Here is an 18,200-nt window from a genome sequence, read left to right on the forward strand (position 1 = left end):
CATGTGATAAGACTAATACAATCTGGACCAAAGGGTAAAGGCTAAAGAGGACAGAGAATTGGTTTCGCAGGAAACCTGTGTTGGCCCTCAGTGAGTATGCATTTTAAATAATGGCTAATTTCTTGCTTAATACAGCAAAATGTGCTAAAATATTCATTCTCAAAGTGTTTTACAAAAAAGGAAAGAAAAACAATGATGAACAGCCTGACCCATAAAATAAGCAAAATTTTAAACTTAAACTCAGCATATTTGAGGAATCTTTAGGGTTGTATCCACATGATTAAATGCACTCGTTGTTTACCCTTATTCTTTTGTCTCTGTACAGAATTCACAGTGGATTATAGTGACTCTTTTCAACCTAAACTCTTCATGTTGTCTTCTCTTTTTGCAACTGATTGGATAATCTCAGTACCCTGTCCAGACCCTTAAGAAAATCCCCCAATGAAAAAACTTTTGTGAAGACAGACTGGATGATTATTTTGATGAACTTATTTTAATAATTAATAATTTCAATAATTTATTTCTTACTATATTACCCAGACCTACTGTCTTAAAATGAGTTAATTTACTTTTGGCATGAAATATTTGTAAAGAGATATTTATAGAGACGAAGTGAAAAATCCAGCCAAACTGAGTACAACACTACATAGAGGTCATCACGTCGCCATTCTTTAACTAGCCAATTAACATTTTATCTAACGAACATTTCTAGGAGCTGATGTCTGATGCCTTTAATGTTACATTCATTTTTTCATAGAAAAATTTGATTGAAGTTGTTCTTTAAGTACCTTATCAACATTAGTCAGGCCTGCAAAGTCCAGGGTGACCGTGGGGCAGATCTAAGCAGTGGTCTACAATTACAGTAACTATATTGCTGTATTAGCAATTAAATGCATGAGACACTTGGGTTGATGGTGTAGCGGAGCTGACAACTGTTCTGTTCTTGAACTGGAACTAATGGCAGGTGATGCTGCTGGACAGGGTTGAGTAATACTGGTTATCTGGCAATGCCCGAGTGAGGACTCTCTTCAGAAGGATTTTAGCTTTTATCGTTGAGCCAGCCTCTCCAGTGTCATGTTGGAGATTGGGTACATGGACTGAGAGTGCACCTTCTTCAAAACTTTTTCAAGGGAAGATGCTGCCCAGAACCCAGTTGGTGCTTACTAAGCTACGGCTGACTCAGCAGAGGGGGGAATGGGCAGGACAGGAAGGATGCTGCTGGGGTAGTTTGGGAAGAAAAAGCCCAGTTGTAGGGTGTGGACTCATGAGAGGCTTGGACAATGACTTACAGGCAGCCTTGGAGTTCCTGAAAAAGCATTTGTTGATGCATACAAGGAAAGCCCAGCACCCTAAATGTCCTCAGCAGTTTGGGGAAGTGTTGACCTTAAAAGGGGAACTATGCAGTTTTTTTGTTTGATTTTTAAACTTAATTTACCTTAACTGAACAGCTTCGGAGTCATTGGAATGGTTATATGACTTTTTTCGAGTTGAGTGGTTGTCGTCTCAGCGTCAGGAAGTATCTAGAAAGCTAGGAATGCATTGTCGGAGGAACAGAGAAAGAGGAAACGGCAGACTGACCGAGCAAGGAGTCAGACACGAGTAAACATAGGAGCTGCCAAATATCTATTCCGAAGCTGTAGGGGGGGGGGGGCTCTATAGAGAAACCTGCGAGCAAACAGCGAATAAATGGCCAAAACTGCATAGCGCCCCTTTAATTATGACATTTCTGAACGATGAAGGAGCAAATAAAGTACCTCCTAAATTGGACAGACTGTGCTTTATGAGCAGGGGCCACTGTTGGTAGGGGAGCTGCCAGAGATGTAATACATACATAATTGATAATGTTGTAATGATCCAAGCATGGTCGTTTATGATATGATTAATCTCAGATTTGATACAGTTTTATCATTTTCAATATGTAAATACAGTTAACTGCATGAGCTTATGAGAGATGGGTAGTAGCTAAATAACAATATCAGAGTTCTTATCTTTTTATTAATGTGTAATACCAAGATCAACAGAACAGAACCAGTCAACCTTAAGAAAATTCACCTGTGCTTTTCCAGCTATGACAAGTAAAAGTGTCTGCGGTTAAAAAGGTCTATAGTGTTCATCATTAGCACACTTAAAATCTGTGTTTTAGTACATACTGACTATTTTTTGTATATTGTGTGAACACAGTTTATTTCAGTGTGAACACACCACATACTCAGAACCTACTGAGAATGAGTGTGTAGTATGAATAAAAAAGCTAACTAACTAAGTGAGGTATATCTTATCGAAAATGGTCATGAAACAAAACAATCTACAACACCAAACTAGCACTAACAGCCAGGCTGCTTTTTTTTCTTTTTTATCTGTATGTTTTTTTCTTCTTCTCCTGCCAACCATGAAAATTTCAGCACCAAAGCATATGGATTTTTTGCTGGACTAAATTGACTGAGAAGTTGTTGGGCTTGCAATATTTGCCTTCCCCACTGCAGTGTAACCATTTTGGTGCAGAACTGTTCAGCAATCTTATTTTCCTACAACTATTGGCTCTTAATTAAACTATTTCGTAGTCATAAAACAGTAAAGGGTGGCTGGAAAGAAAAGGGGTGAAAGCAAAAAAAAAAAAAAACTGTTTTGTGGATTTGCTCAATGGGACATTTACTGGGTTTGCTGGGGACTGTGTGAAGCAGACCACTCTGTCAAGTCAAGGTTAGTCTGAGCAGTGATCAATACTTCAATCTCAATAAAACAGCTCAATAGCTAAACATTGATGGGATGGAGGAAACACAAGGTGGGGAAAAGAAGGATAGAGGGAGCAACACAAATGCTAACCTTATCATAACATTAGCAGGGCTGTAATACATTTGTCTAGTCAGAGAAGATGGAGCTCTCCTATCGTGGCAGGTAATGTGTGGAACTATAGACAGATTACGTCAATTGCTGTCATACCTTACAGTCCCAAATCAATATCATATATGTCTGCAACCTTCAAACCAGAATAAATAAATGAAGGTAAAGACAGAAACCAGCCTGATCGATGTCACAACAAACGCTCCGAGATAAATGGACGGATGAAGGAATGGAGGAAAGGTGGTGAAGAATGGAGAACCCTTCACAAAACCCTATTGCAGAGTGATGAGTTTCTCATAAAAACTGAGCAGAAACAAATATGAAAAGGCAAGAATCGTATCACACTCATCAGTCTAAAGCTGGCCACTAATTGAGACATTTTTCCTAAATATTTGCACTGTATAGAGGCTTCAACATCCCTGTATAAATCATTCAGACCATCTTACTTGCTTCGCCGGGAATCTCTTCAGTGTAACTCTACGTTATTGTGCTGTGGCCTTGTAATGGAGGTGCCTCGATGTGAGAACACTTACTTGTAAACTGTGCCTCCGTTTCCATGGCCAAGTTGCTCTTGATAGTGGATATCTTGGGCATTTATCTGCAGACACAGGTGTACAATAAATGTACTTGTGATGTTATAACATGAGAAGACATGCAACCAGTGGATGATAAGTGTAACTATACAGGTGAGGGAGAGAGAGTGAAAGAGAGGAAGAGGGGATGACATTGTCACTGGAGGCTATAAACAAGACAAGCATTCAGGTCACTCCAAGTTCAGCAACATAAGGAGAGAAAACAGAGGGACCGAAGGAAAAGAGGAGATCAATACAACATTTGCTGTCCAATTTATAAAAATACATTGTGCTTTGGTGAGTGGGGGAGTAACTGATGGAGAGTTTAATGATTCCTCCTCTCGCCCATTTTAAAATTTCCAGTCAAAATGTTCCTGTAAGTCAATGAAATTCAGAGCACTCAAATTATTGTGTAGTTATGATTTAGTTATATAACACCAACTACTCAGCATTGAAGAAGACATCATTATATCTGTTCAATTCCTGAAAGGTGGGTTATAGTAATGCACAGCCTGTCTGATGATATTGTCTGGGAAATTATAAAAATGAAGACTGAGAAAAACATTGTCTCCTCGAGTTCAGCAGTTATAAATTAGAATTACACACTTTAAATTAAGTGTTACAGAATGTAAAGACTAAACAACTTCCTTATCCTCATTTAAGTGTGGAATATGTTATAACTTAAGTGGTCAGTCTTTATACATTCATTCATGATTATATTTTCACAAATTATTATATAGTGCAGGTGCTGGTCTTGAGTTTTAGAGCAAGAAATAATGTATTTGAACAGTTTGAATTCCTTCTGTTATTACCCTAATTGGAGAAAAAAAAAACAAGCTGAGTCACACAAGTATATATACATACTGTAAATATATTAGTTCCAACTTTTGAATACATACATTAAAAGCATTTCTAAAACTAAAAAAGTATTTCATGTTACATGTCCTATCGATATAACAGGAAATTGCTAAATGCTAGCGACTTGAAAATACCCTACACAAAATATATAAAAAGATATTCTAGGAAGGAAAATCATTCTTTATCTTTGCATCCAAAATGGCCAGAATTTACAATGCGCAATGATCTGTAATCGATTATTTTCCCAGTCCATGCTGCATTTAGGGGGCACTGGCTTAATTTTCTCCAAGAAATGCCTGTGTGTGCGTGTGTTTGATCTTCGGAACTAGACCCACTGCTCCCAGTGCGGTACAGTGAAGAGACAATAACCAAATGCACACTCTGTATAACAACACCACAGTTGGCATCACAGAAAAACAATAGAGGAGCCAACCAGACAATGTGTTTCTAGTGAGTGGAAACTAGGTGTGAGAGCAGGAGCAGTGAGGTAACTGTGGTACACCGGCTCACCTGCCCATTTGTCAGGATCCTCTTCAGCTCAGCAGATGATTTTTTTAAGCTGGAGGAAGGAACACAGCACAGTTGACACAAGTATCACAGACATCTTTCTACTCATTTATCAACCAACCGATGGTTCCAATATGGTTCAGCCCAGACAGTGCAACATGCTCCTCATGCCCCAGCAAGCTCACCTGTTGTTGGCCATAGAGTCTGGGACACCATGAGTGCAGTCATTGGCTGGGTTAGGTCTTGTATTAACCTGAAGGTGTGGAAACACATTCACAAAAATGTGAAAGGACACACCATGTACCCCCTCACCCCCCACATCCATCCAAACACCACCCACACACCCACACACACACACATACAGGCAGACAGACAGACATATGGCCAGACACCCTAATGAACAAGAACACAACACACGCTCTCCGTTCAGCCTAGAGGTTAATTGGCTTTCATAGGAGAGAAGGGAGGCAGGCAAAGGAGAAAGAAAGAGATGTCCACATAGAGGAGGGGAGAGGATGACAGACAGCAGAAGGGAACATGGAGGAGAGAAGAGAAATATATTTGCATGAAAGTACAGTAATATGGCCCTTAAACTGAAGAGAATGAGAGCGATAAAACAGATTTGGACAGAGGCTTCAGGAAAATAAGTTGTTTCTTTTGGCATTTAAGCCTTCACTGGACAGATAATGTGAAGTAGAGGCAGACTGGAAACAGGGGTAGAGCGAGAGAGAGAAAGAGAGAGAGGGGTAAGACAGTCAGCAAAGGTGGAATCGAACCGGGGACGTTGTAGTTATGCACCACGTGTTGTAACCATTCTGCTACCAGGGTGCTCTGAAAATGAAGTTAAGACATTAGAAAATGTCATGCTTCACTAGGGACATTGTTTCTTCACCTGTATTCAGCTGCATCTATGTTTCCTCCACTGACCTCTGTACTCAACCCAGATATTGTACACAAAAGAAGAGACATGACCCTGTAAAGGGTATACTAAAAATAACTCATTTAATTGAGGTCAAAAGGCCGGTGTGTTGGGTCCACTAAAGCACAGGGATTCTCTCTTTAATTAGTGCCCAGAAAGACCTAATTTAAAAAGCGCACAAGACTTCCCTCAGCCAATTACTTTGATATTAAAACAGGAGAAAAGAGGGGGAAAGATTACCAAAGGACTTAAGGTTTTTGGAAAACATCATCTTATCAAAACAGACCCTTGACCTTAAAAATAACTGACATAGTTCAGTAGTTGTTACCAAAACTCCTTAGAGGATACATTAAATAAAGTACTTTCAGTATTTGGAGAGGGGGGGTCGATTTTATTATTGAAATGGAGATGAATATAATATGGATCATCTGGAGAGATGGAGGAGGTGTCAAATCATTTAACCCATGGTAATTAGCAATGAGTTTCAATAGCAACATATGCCTAAACATAAAATGGGAAGGCCATTTGTAAATGGCAGAGGGGGAGGGGGGGGGCTTTGTAATGACAATTTCATGGTTGAACAATAACATATTTTTATTGACTTGGTTTTTTGCTCTAACCAATGCTAATATCCTTATCATATGGAATGAGTGGATCATAATACTCTGGAGTGGAATCAAGGATTCAGCATAACACCTTGCTTTTAAATGACTATCACGGCATTAGAACCGAGGATACAAGTAGATAAGAGAAGGAGAGAGACGAGCCCCGCTGAAGCCACAGACAGCCATCCCCATACATAAACATAGACGAGAGTAGCAAGTGAATGAGTGAAAGAAAAGGAGAGCCTTGACTTCAATTGACATTTCAATAAGTGGAACACAGCGTTACCAATCCATTTGCCTCAACTTCACTCCCTCCCTCCCTCCTCTCCCCTTGTTCCTGGTGTAAGGCAGCTGAAACAATTATTGAGATAGGTACCTTCAGGCCATGTATGTTCCGGATCCCTGGAGTCTTGCCGGCTGAAACAGTAATTGACTACATTGTAGAACACATCACTAGGCCATTTACAAATGTGCTGGGAAAAAAAAAAAAATCAGTTCTTTGTAAAGAAAAAAAGACGAAATGAAATGAGGGTTACTCTGAAATTAGTTGTAGACAAGAGAGTGATTTAGATGTTGGGCTCTTGAGACAGCTGGTGGTAGGTAGGAAGTAAAAACAGAATCACACAGCACGATAAAAGACAGGGAAAGAAAGATTGCCACATACAGAGTAAAAGGAGGGAGACACAATAAACTTTGCCCTTGGGGCCTGTTAGCGATTGTGTATGACTTTGAGTGGTGAGCAAACTATATGAAGATATTAAAAAAGCACTCATATTAAAAAACAGTTTAGGAAGAAACTACACAACGCCTAAGATTTGGGCAAGGCTTAGCCTGAACACAAGCTTGCAGTTTCAGTGTCCTTTGAACAAAAGAAATGTAGATGTATAAATTACTGTCAACACAATAACAAACTGAGCTACTGAATTTGTAGCTCGGTTTTCCAGAGGCTGCATTGTTACTTCAAGCCACCAAATGCTCCCTTTTTCTTATGTTTGAACACAGCACAAGGGATTTACTAACACACACAGTTTTTTCAGTTTAATAGTTTACAACTAGGAAAGTGTGAATATTTTTATATATTTAAATTTTGCTTGTGATTAATTGTCAACACATGAATTACAAAAGTGTATTGAGCCTTTCAGCATTGCCAATCCATGATAAGCTATAACATGTCACTCGTACCTCGTGGAAAAATCTGTAGAGGGTCAGGCAGAAGTCCATTCATGCGTTGTTCATTCATTGTGTTGAAGTACTAAAGGGAAAAAGACGGTCACAAATAGTTGAGAACAATAGTGATTTAAAGTGATTATTACACGTACAGGAACTTGTTCGTTAATAAAGGATTATTTAAAAAATCTGATGAAGAAAAGCCTTGGTAAATATGCATTTTGACTATGCACTGCACTGACAATTTTTACACACACACAAATGTTTATGTAAATTACATCAGAAATAATCCAGTGTTCCCAAAAATGTGAGTATACTGTGCTGAAATCTGTTGCCGATGAGGACCAATGCCCTGTGGGCTTGTTCTGAAGGAGTGTAGCATTAACCCTTTTCTCCTCCAGGTCAACAGCTCACCAAACACTCATATCCTATAGGACTAACACAGACACACACACACACTCTCTCTCTCTCTCTCTGGAGCCTCTCAGATGCTTGCCAAGGCAATGCAATAATTGATGTTTTAGTTTACCAAACCATCTGTTAAACTAAAGTGTGTGTGTGTGTGTGTGTGTGTGTGTGTGTGTGTGTGTGTGTGTGTGTGTGTGTGTGTGTGTTGTTTATATGCCCTCCTTTTTGAAGCTTTAAACCAACAACAATGAACAGCAAGAACCTACCAAAGACACAGTAAGACACTTTAGAAGATGCCTTAATGTAGTCCACATGTACATGTGTTCATTGTGTTTATTTACAATCCAGTATGAACTACTAAGTCATCACTGCGATATGTAAATTTGCTCTCTCATTGTGAGGGAGAGAGGGAGGGAGGACGATGGGACCAGCTTGGATGGGAATGGATCAGAATGGCTACCCAAGTGGCACAGCTGTTATTAAAAGGACTATTTATCACTGTCAGATCCTTCTCACTCGTAGCCCTCTGCTTTCGCCCTCCAGCGTTTTCTAGGCAACATCTGAACATTGGGGCCTAATACCAAAAAACATGTTGTGTGTGTTGAGGGTGTGTGTGGTGGGGGGAACTTCACGTACCTTTAATTTTCCGCTCAGCTAGCTTATTGATTAAGGCTGCAATTACCACCTAATCTGTAGTAGGTTTGTTATTAAAAGACATTCTCCATTGTTGGCCAATAACTAAACAGTGTCCGATCCCAAATACTATCGCTCAGCCTTAAGGGACAAGTGGGAGAGCGAGAGCGGGTCTCATCATCATTAGCACACTAAGGGGAAATGGGAGTAAGAATGGTGGAATTAGAGCCACTACCTCCAGGGGGAGCTGAGCGAGGAACGGATGAGGTCACATGTTTTTTTTTAGCACCTGACACAGGCCAGTCTTTAACTTTGAACAGGGGCGTCTGTCTTTCAAGGTGTCGAACAATGATTAGAGATGCCTGAAAGACTAGTGGGTCTCACAGGAGCATGTAGCAATCAATGTTCTCAGTGATGGGGGATACTTTTCACAATAAATGCCCTCTGCAGACAGATGTTAATTAAATGCTGAATTTGAGCATTCATTTTGCTCAGCAACGAGGAGCATGAATTTTTCTCAAGGCAATGTTAAAGCAGAGATCTTGAATAAGAAAAAAACACTGTAGTGACAGTATATTTAAAAGTCCAGTTGTAAATGTATCAATTAATTATCACAAACATACACACACAAAGAAACACGTGCACACACGAGGCAACCATGAGAGACTCTAATGAATTATCCCACCTTTCACCTAACATGCGTAATTCCTATTAATTTCACATAATGGCTGTCTGCTCACCTGGAATTAACAACACTGAGGCAAAATTTCACTGCGGTCTCTACGGAGGCCAAATGAAAACCACAGCAAACAACCATAAAAAATAAAAAAAAAATCCTTTGCATAAATGACTGCTGAAATGCATAACCCTTGTATAAAGACATTTAAAGTACTTGGCTAGTGTAAATTATATTTTAGTGAGCCCAGTATTTTCCAGGTGATCAGCAGCTTTTTGTGCACCTGCCTGTCCCATGAGGAGTAGAAAGCCATCAGGGGCTCCTGGATTTGTTTGCCAAAAAATTGTGGCTTTTGAAATCTGTGGACGAAGCAGTGCCGTGTTGTAGATACTACATTATGTGATGCATGTCAGGGTCATAATTGAATATGCTGTAATGACATGTCACATCATTCAAATAAAGAACACAGTAGTGTTGGGACAATAAGCTGCCATTATGCATTACAAAATGATATAATACAATGTTTATTGTAGCCTGTTTTGCTAAATAAATGCACATGTACAGATGAATGTGATAAATATCAAATACATTGATAGAAAATATTTGATAAAAATAACTGATATTACAAAAATGTACTACCAGGGACACTGATGGCTCCAATTGTTGCTTGTTGTGTTTTGAAATTGCTTCTCTGCTATTTAAAAATGCACAGGTATATCAGCAGTTATTACTGATATTTGTCTGCTCGTGTATCAAATTTGTATAAAAGTCCAATTGTCTTTTCTTTAAAAACTATTAGGCTTAAATTATGCATTTATAAATTTCCTGAAATAGCGAAAAAAACAGAACTTCACCATCACAATCTACTGTAGCAGCGTCATTTTACTTCCAAATAAGGTTGTTAAATGAATATTAAGATGCACTTTTAGCATACAATACACATAACAAGGGTGGTAAATGGTAATCCCAAAACACCCATGACAGGAAATCCCTGAAACCTAATTGGTACATAAATCCTCAAATACTGTGATTTTCTCGAGAGCCACTCCCATTCAACAGGACACATAGCACAGCAAGCCAAAATCGTGAAAGAACTTAAAAACATGTCAGCCGGATTTGTGAATAATAAAGCTGGCTGAGGTCAATACTTTTTCCATCCCCGTTTCACAACGCTCATCGGCACAACAGCTGTCTCTTTTTGTCTAATCACCCTGCTACCCTATGCTACTTAATGATTAAAAAGCAACCACAAGTGAATGCATGATAAAAATGGACAAAAAACAAGGAGTGTAAATTGTGCCTTTGGCTCCAGCAGCATCATTGTGAGCTGATGGGGGGTAAAAGACATCCACAGATGAAAGTAGATTTTGAACAATTCTGCAGCCCAGGGGGCCTCGCTCTTTAATGAGGCAAAACTTTAAGTACTGAATAATAAATAATAAAAATTGACAGTTCATTTAGCTTTCAGTGTACCTCGTAGAGAAACCCATTACACGCCATTACTCTTACTGTCCGTGGCATGAACAGTAAGTATGGTGGAATATGAAAATGTACAGCACTAGGTGGGGGAGCTGTGTGTGTGTGTGTGTGTGTGTGTGTGTGTGTGTGTGTGTGTGTGTGTGTGTGTGTGTGTGTGTGTGTGTGTTGCTAAGAACTAGCAATAAGCTGTTTTTTCACCTTGGGCTATATACAACTGGATGAGGCTATAGGAGTCTTTATAGGTCGCCGCGTTGCAGTGGAAACAAGAAGTCAAGATTTGTTAATCCTATCTAGTCATCAGCATCTACCTATCTTTTTAGAAGTTTATATCCAATGGTGCCTCCTACACCACATTATATCAAGCCTTTTCTTAACTCTCTTCTTTAAAAAATGTAGTATCTGATGGATCTGACAACAATTAACACCACTAAATAGGGTTTTGGTGACCATGGAAGGGATCATGTACTTTTGAGATTAGCTACTGCAGCAAAAACACACAGTGGCATCAGAAAGTATTCAGGCCCCTTCACTTTTTGCACACTTTGTGTTGTAGATGTAATCTACACTTAGTAACCCATAATGAATTGCAAATTTCTTAAAAATCACAAACTAAAATCCCTCATTTACATTTTGAATGTTTGCTGTGGCACTTCAAATTGTGGTCAGGTGGAGCTTGTTTGTTTTAATTACCCCCAAAGCGTGATTTATGGATCTGCGGAGGCTTCATGCAGAGCTTTCACTGTAGCCTACAGAAGTGGCCTGAAGTTTATACTTGAGCATTGGTTTGTGCGTCAATCACTTTAACTCCTAATTTCTACTGGTTGCGGAATAGCTGCGGAATGGCTCCGTGTTCTGCCATCCATTAATACTCATCACGTCCGGATTTGTTTCGGAACGGCTGCGGCCATGGCTGACAGCTGACGTCCACAAGTTCTCGCAAATTCACGTAGAATTGAACCACAAAACCAACAACAGTTAGTTTCCATCCAGAGGAGTAGAGGGGAAACAACTCTGTGCTGTGTTTTCAAGGTGTAGTGCAGGGAAATATGATCCGCCCTGAGCACTGTGTATTTTATTTTTAAAATTAACCGGATGTTTTATTTTGTTTCTGTGCTCGACTTCCTGTCCCGCACAATCTGAATTGTACTGAATTGCTGCGGAGCTCTCCGGCGTCCGGCAAAAATAGAAGCTCTGTGTATCTGCTCTGGAGGGCTGCGGACCGCCGGAGCTGGGACGCAGTCGGAACACAGCCGTTCCGCAGTCAGTGGAAATACACACATTGACTTTAATGGAAACCTATTGACTCCGCCGCCGTTTCCGGAGCTGTTCCGCAACCGGTGGAAATTGCCAGTAAGGGAAGAGCAGGGCTGGCATGTGCGTGTGTGTGCGTGTATGTGTGTGGGGAGTGTGTGGTAGAGCGAGTGAGAGAGTGACAGTGATTAGCTTTGGAGCGAGTACCAACCCTAAGATGTGTCTAGAACTTGATTGACAAATTGAAATGATTAGACATGGTTTAGAAAGGCACACACCTGTATAAGGTCCCACGATTCACTGCATGTCAGGACAAAAACCAGACCATGAAGTCCAAGGAACTCTCTATAGACCGTCACAATAGAAATGTGGCAAGGCATAGTTCAGGGCAACGGCATTAAACCATTTCTAAAGCCCCGAGTGTTACCAGGAGCACAGTGGCCTCAATAGTCGTGGAGAAATTTGGAACAACCAGGACCCTTTCTAGAGTTGGCCCTCCGGCCAAACTGAGTAACCGAGCAAGTAGGTGACCAAGAAACCAACGGTCACTGTAAGAGAGCTTTGGAAGTCCTCTGCATAGATGGGAAAACCTAACCGGAAGAATGACCATCACAGCAGCACTCCATCAATCAGGCCTTTATGTTAGAGTGGCAAGACGGAAGCCACTCTTGAGTAAAAGGCATACGACAGCCCGCTTGGAGTTTCCCAAAAGGCATTTAAAGGACTCTCCAAGCACTATGTCTGGCGAACACCAGGCGATGCTCATCACCTACCCAATACCATTCATACGGTGATGCATGGTATAGGGGTGGTTCTCAGCGCCAGGGACAGTGAGACTGTTAAGAAATAAGGATGAATGCAGCCAAATACAAAAAGCTTGTTGAAGAAAACCAGCTCCAGAGTGCACACGAGCTCAGACTGGGGCAACAGCTCACCTTTCAGCACAACACTGACCTGAAGCATACAGCCTAGACGCAGCAGTGGCTTTGGGACAAGTCTCTCTCTCTCAGCATATTGTTTGAGCATTTATCATTGTTTTGGATTGTTGCAATGATATTAGACATTTACATACAGCAAGCATATTTGTCCGCTCCCATGTAAATAAGAGCATTAAAAATGTAAAAAAAAATTATCCCTTTATGAAGTACATTGACTAATTTGTGAATAATTAATCATGTGATTAATCACAATTACATATTTTAATCGATTGACAGCCCTACTAAAAAAATGTTTACTTCATCATTATGGGTTATTGAGTATAAATTAATGGGCACAAATGGCAATTTTATCCATATAAAATTGCATCTACAACACTAAAGTGTGAAAAAAGTGAAGAGTTCTGAATACTTTCCGAAGCCACTGTATGTAATATTAAGTTGTTTTTTTTGGGCCGGTCTCTGTAGAAATAATGAGGTACTATAGAGCACTGGGTGCCCACAGACCGCTCCAATAATTTGTTCCTCCATTCTGATTCAACAGGAGAATCTAAACACTGATAGGCTTTCGCGACACAGCATCACGCAAATATGACACTCAAACTGAAATATTTCAACGCACGTGAATACACGAATGCCGAAAATGTTGCGTGTTTGCCTCATTCGCGCCATCAACGCCGCCCCCGTGATTTGCATCATTGTAGTAGGATACATTGTAGACAGAAATGGTCAAGACAGAAACAGTGTGGTCTGATCTTAATGTGTACAGTTTTCATTAGAACTGCTTTCTAATGAAGAAATAGCCCCCGCGAAAACTGCTACAACGTAAATACAACCGAAAACACAATTCTGTTATGCAATTTGTGGGATGGATGTGTGACATGATGGAAAAATTGTAAATTAATTTATATACTCACATATGACAACATGGCTTTGAGTTCTTCATCGCTTCTCACAGTGATTCTGTCACCCACCTCGTCTTCATCTAAAAAACACAGAAGAATCTTATAATTTGCACTGTAAAACTTTTTTAACAAAATAGTAATACATACACAGCTTTCAATATAATAATAGGAATCACTAAATCAAATATTTTATATATGTAATTAATAAAATTTAAATTATAAAGATTAATAAAAATCAATTTTCTTTATAAAACTGGATTTAGAGGTAAGATGTAAGCCTACTGTATGTGTGCTGTAACAAATACACAGCAATCTGTAACTTTAATAATATTATGAAAACCGTAAAACCAAAGTAATTTTAAGTCACTCATTTTTAAACTGTACACATCACTTTGAGAAACAAAAGAAATAAGAAAAGCAACAATGCTGTTGCAACATTTTGGGTGTAATAAATGCAAAGGGATACAATAATTGATGTACTTTCAAAATTTGCCAATAACTGTGATGACGTGCAATTTGTATTTTACATAGTTTCATAACAAACACAATTACCACTGCATACAATATATAAGGCAATTTACAAAGAAAAGCAATAATATTTTTGCCATTAATAAGCAGAGCTTTACAATTTCTATTTTTTGGCCTGAAATTACAAAAAAAACAAAAAAATACTTTTTCAATAAACATTATATAATTTTTGAATGCATTACTTTTGTCAGAATCTCTTATTAGAATAACCCAAAAGCCAAGCACAAACTACTATTATAATTGCCTGTTTTATCCACCACATGTTTACATAAGCATCACTACAAGCTATTTAGCATTAATGCTGCTAAAAAAAGTATTATATTATATAGAAAAATGTTGTTGTATATTATACATATGTATATTTTCAGGAGAATAAAGAGCAAGAAAACAAAATAGTTTCATCTTGTTTATTAGGCTATAAGTTAATCTATAAAATAGCAGCATTCCTAATATTTTGATACACATCAATAAGCAGGATGCACTTAACTGATTCATGCTTTTTCCTGCCCTCTCCACATACAGTAGTCATATACAGTACATCTAAACAAATAATACCTTAATTAAGTGCAAAATTAAGGACATTATAATTATATTATTTTACAATAACTTATTTTAGATTAATTATGGTATCTATACCTGTTTATATTTTACATTAATTCCATGTTTTTATGCTCATTTTATGACATGCAATTTTCTTCATTGTTAAAGTAACTTTTAAATGTTTCTAACTTTTAAATGTTTCCATCTGATGATCATAAATGACCTGTAACAGCAAACGAGACTCACACTGAAAAGAACACTATTTTATATTGTTTTCATTAATGCCTTTGCCTGGGTCTGATTTTTCCAGCAAAGTCACAAAGATGGCGCTACAGAGCACACATTCTGACGGGTCACAGATTTTGGCGTAACACCAGAAAAGTAGGATTGGGCATCGAGAACCGGTTCCAATTTGGAATCGTTTTTAAAATTACGATTCCAGTTGAATCGGTTCTTTATTGAAATCTTTTGAAAGATTTGGTTTCAAATCCGATCATCGGTTCCAAATTGAACATGCACAAGTTTTGGTGTTCGTAGCGGCCAGGGGCTCGTTGTGTTTCAGCCATGGAGCACAGTAAGTGGCACGCTAGTGTGGCCATATTTTACCTTGAAAAAATCCAGTAAAACTGTAAATCACCATTGGATAAAAATAAGACGTATAAATAAATCCTCTTATTTGTGATATAAGCATGTGACCTGTTTCAACTCCACTCCTCAAAGATTTGAAATCGAGAATCGATAAGACCCAGAATCGAACAAAAAGAATCGTAATTGGAATCAGAATTGTTAAAATCAAAATGATGCCCAACCCTACAGAAAAGCATGTGTTAGTGTATCCAGCCAGGTAAAGGGTAGCAGGAGATGTTTTTATATAGGCCTAATTGTATTTTACTTTTGTTTTAGAAGTTATCTGTAGTTATGGCTAATACTGGGGCAGGGCCATCACAGAAAAGAAGGAAATTAAACAAAGAGCAACTAAAAGCTAAAAGGGAAATTGACAGACGACGGTCGGGCTTTCAACAGATGGAGACAATTACAGGATTGTAAATATTCAAAACCGACCCGGAACTGGCCCTGAGGTATGAGATATGTGTATTTCATTCATAAAATAACTTTACAATGCGCAATGTGGTTCTACATCAGTAGCCTGAATTAAGTTACATCCCCCTTCCATTAAGCGCCCGTTTTTTAGAATTTTCAGTCTGTTGTTGGCCTAATATTTCCTTTTCCTTTCTCCCCCTGTACTTGTGTAAAGCTTTCTATGGTTTCATGAAACGTGCTGTATAAATCTAAGTTATTATTATTATTATTATTATTATGTTAGTTGCTACAACAAAACTCTTAATGCTTTGGCTCGTGACACAATGAAAGTAATATTGGGTTTAGCTCACGAAACATCCAAAGTCGGCTAAGTTACCGTATGCAACACCTGAAATGCAACAATGCATCTGTAACATGTTCTTTTATTGTATGTATGATTTTCTGTCAGAGCAGAACCTTAAAACCTTAAAAGAAAATACCTTTACGACAGAAGGTGTGGTAAAAACACTACCACTTTTGTCAAAAGTGGCAGCTAGAATCAACAAAAACTGAAAGTTACGTTGTGCTGCATTTCTTGTATGAAAGGTGCTGTACAAATAAAGGGCTCCCATACAGCAGTTGGGGGAGATTGTCAGTAGAGCTGCAATAGTTGATTGACGGCAAAATAATAGGCAAGTATTTTGATAATCGATTAGTCATTTTTCATGCAATAAAAGGGAAGAAAATGCTGTGTTCAGCCTTTTAAATATGCCTATATAAGACATTTAAAAGACATCTCCTTTGAATATAAGTAACTGGGATTTTTCACTTTTTTCACCAAACGATTAATCGATTAATCAAAATAATCTGCCGAATAATCAATAAAGAAAATAATTGTTAGTTGCAGCCCTAGTTGTTAGTAACAGCATGTCAGCTAGTATATTATAGGTATACGGTTTTGTTGTACAACATATTGTTACCAATGAGAAACACAGTATACTGTAGGTCACTTAGAGGGTTCACAGTAGGCCTACTGTTTACTTTTATCAGGAGTTGAAAAAGTGCTGTGATGCATTATAGACCTTGCTGCGGTTGTAGAGTCCCTGTTTCAGAAGCAAAGTAATACAAGTATGAAACAGACACTCACATTCAAAGGCCGTGACAGTGGCTTCAGGCATGACATCTCTGATTGCAACCTGAAAATGTTTGTCAGAGTGAATAATAACAGGGACAATAATGTTGTAACATGTTGTAAATGTTTAGTGTATCTTAGACACGCACACGTTTACAGAAACCGAACGTGTCAAATTCAAACGGTGTGCATGTCGTCTCACTGTAACGTAACATCAGTTTTAAATGACAGTTAGCATTGTGAAGACTCACCAGTAAGTCATTGAAGTTCAGAAGAGATGGACAGTCAACGGCCGAGTCCATGTCCCCTGATGGCGTTTTTATACGGATCACTATTGCCTCGGTGTCCATTGCGCAGAGGTTATTTAAATCGAGTACGAGCATAAAGAGGAACACTTAAGCCTCATGATAACATTTGGGCTGGCTGGCTGTCTATGCTAACGAGCTAATTTCCTGCAGTGGTTTGCTAACGACACATGCTAGCATCCTGCTCAGTCCAAACACTTTTCTCAAGTGATACGGGGATTTAAAAACGTTACCCGTGGAGCTCAGTAAATGGTCATGTCATAACCGCATGAAAGGTTTAGCTTTAGCTGTAAATATGTATTCGTCTCCTCTCTGAGGCAAAGTTTTACACTGTTATCTGAGATATAAAGCCATGAAGCTAGTTTCAAGGAAAACACAACAGCATTTCCGAATCAACATCCGCTCAGGGAGTTTCAAAATAAAAGACCTCCGTCCCTGTATCCACTCAAAAATATTGCTATTTTTAATGTCAAGTAAGAGCCCTGATATAAAGTAGTAAAATGAGCTCGACCTTTACCAGCTGGAACATTAGTGATGCATAGGCTACACATTACTGCATCACTCATTAAAATCCGGTGGTTACTTGTAACAGAGTACTTTTATACTGTGTTATTGCTACTTTTACTCAAGTAAAAGGTCCAGTAGTAGGCCGACTACAAATATTGTACTACTTATGCAACCAATGTAGGCTGTTGCCCACTCGATGGTAAAAAAAAAAAGCTTAAGAAATTTCACTGTCACATATTTGCATAATACGTAAGCACACATAAAAAATCATTAGGCCTATCTTCATGATAGTCTGTGCTCCTGCTTCTCCTACAAAATGAAAAATGGTCTAGGTTTCCAATCATACATGAATAAGTTACACCAACAGCCAATATGCCTAAAAAATAAATAAAAATAACATAACATAGTACAA

General features: G+C 38.7%; 1 protein-coding gene across 1 annotated transcript in view; it reads right to left on the reverse strand.

The window, feature by feature from the left end:
* Nucleotides 1–17,677, reverse strand: part of map2k5 (mitogen-activated protein kinase kinase 5) — a 74,382-nt gene extending 56,705 nt beyond the window's left edge. Inside the window, exons 1-8 of the mRNA XM_039795298.1 lie at nt 17,228–17,677; nt 16,992–17,040; nt 13,769–13,836; nt 7,485–7,554; nt 6,679–6,719; nt 4,964–5,031; nt 4,782–4,830; nt 3,375–3,439 (exon numbers count right to left, since the gene is read on the reverse strand). Coding sequence (XP_039651232.1) covers nt 3,375–3,439; nt 4,782–4,830; nt 4,964–5,031; nt 6,679–6,719; nt 7,485–7,554; nt 13,769–13,836; nt 16,992–17,040; nt 17,228–17,359 — 542 coding nt within the window. The 5' untranslated portion in view covers nt 17,360–17,677. The remainder of the gene's footprint in view (nt 1–3,374; nt 3,440–4,781; nt 4,831–4,963; nt 5,032–6,678; nt 6,720–7,484; nt 7,555–13,768; nt 13,837–16,991; nt 17,041–17,227) is intronic.
* Between the last annotated feature and the right edge of the window lie 523 nt (nt 17,678–18,200).

Source organism: Perca fluviatilis, chromosome 3, assembly GCF_010015445.1.
Source record: "Perca fluviatilis chromosome 3, GENO_Pfluv_1.0, whole genome shotgun sequence".
Classification (NCBI taxonomy): domain Eukaryota; kingdom Metazoa; phylum Chordata; class Actinopteri; order Perciformes; family Percidae; genus Perca; species Perca fluviatilis.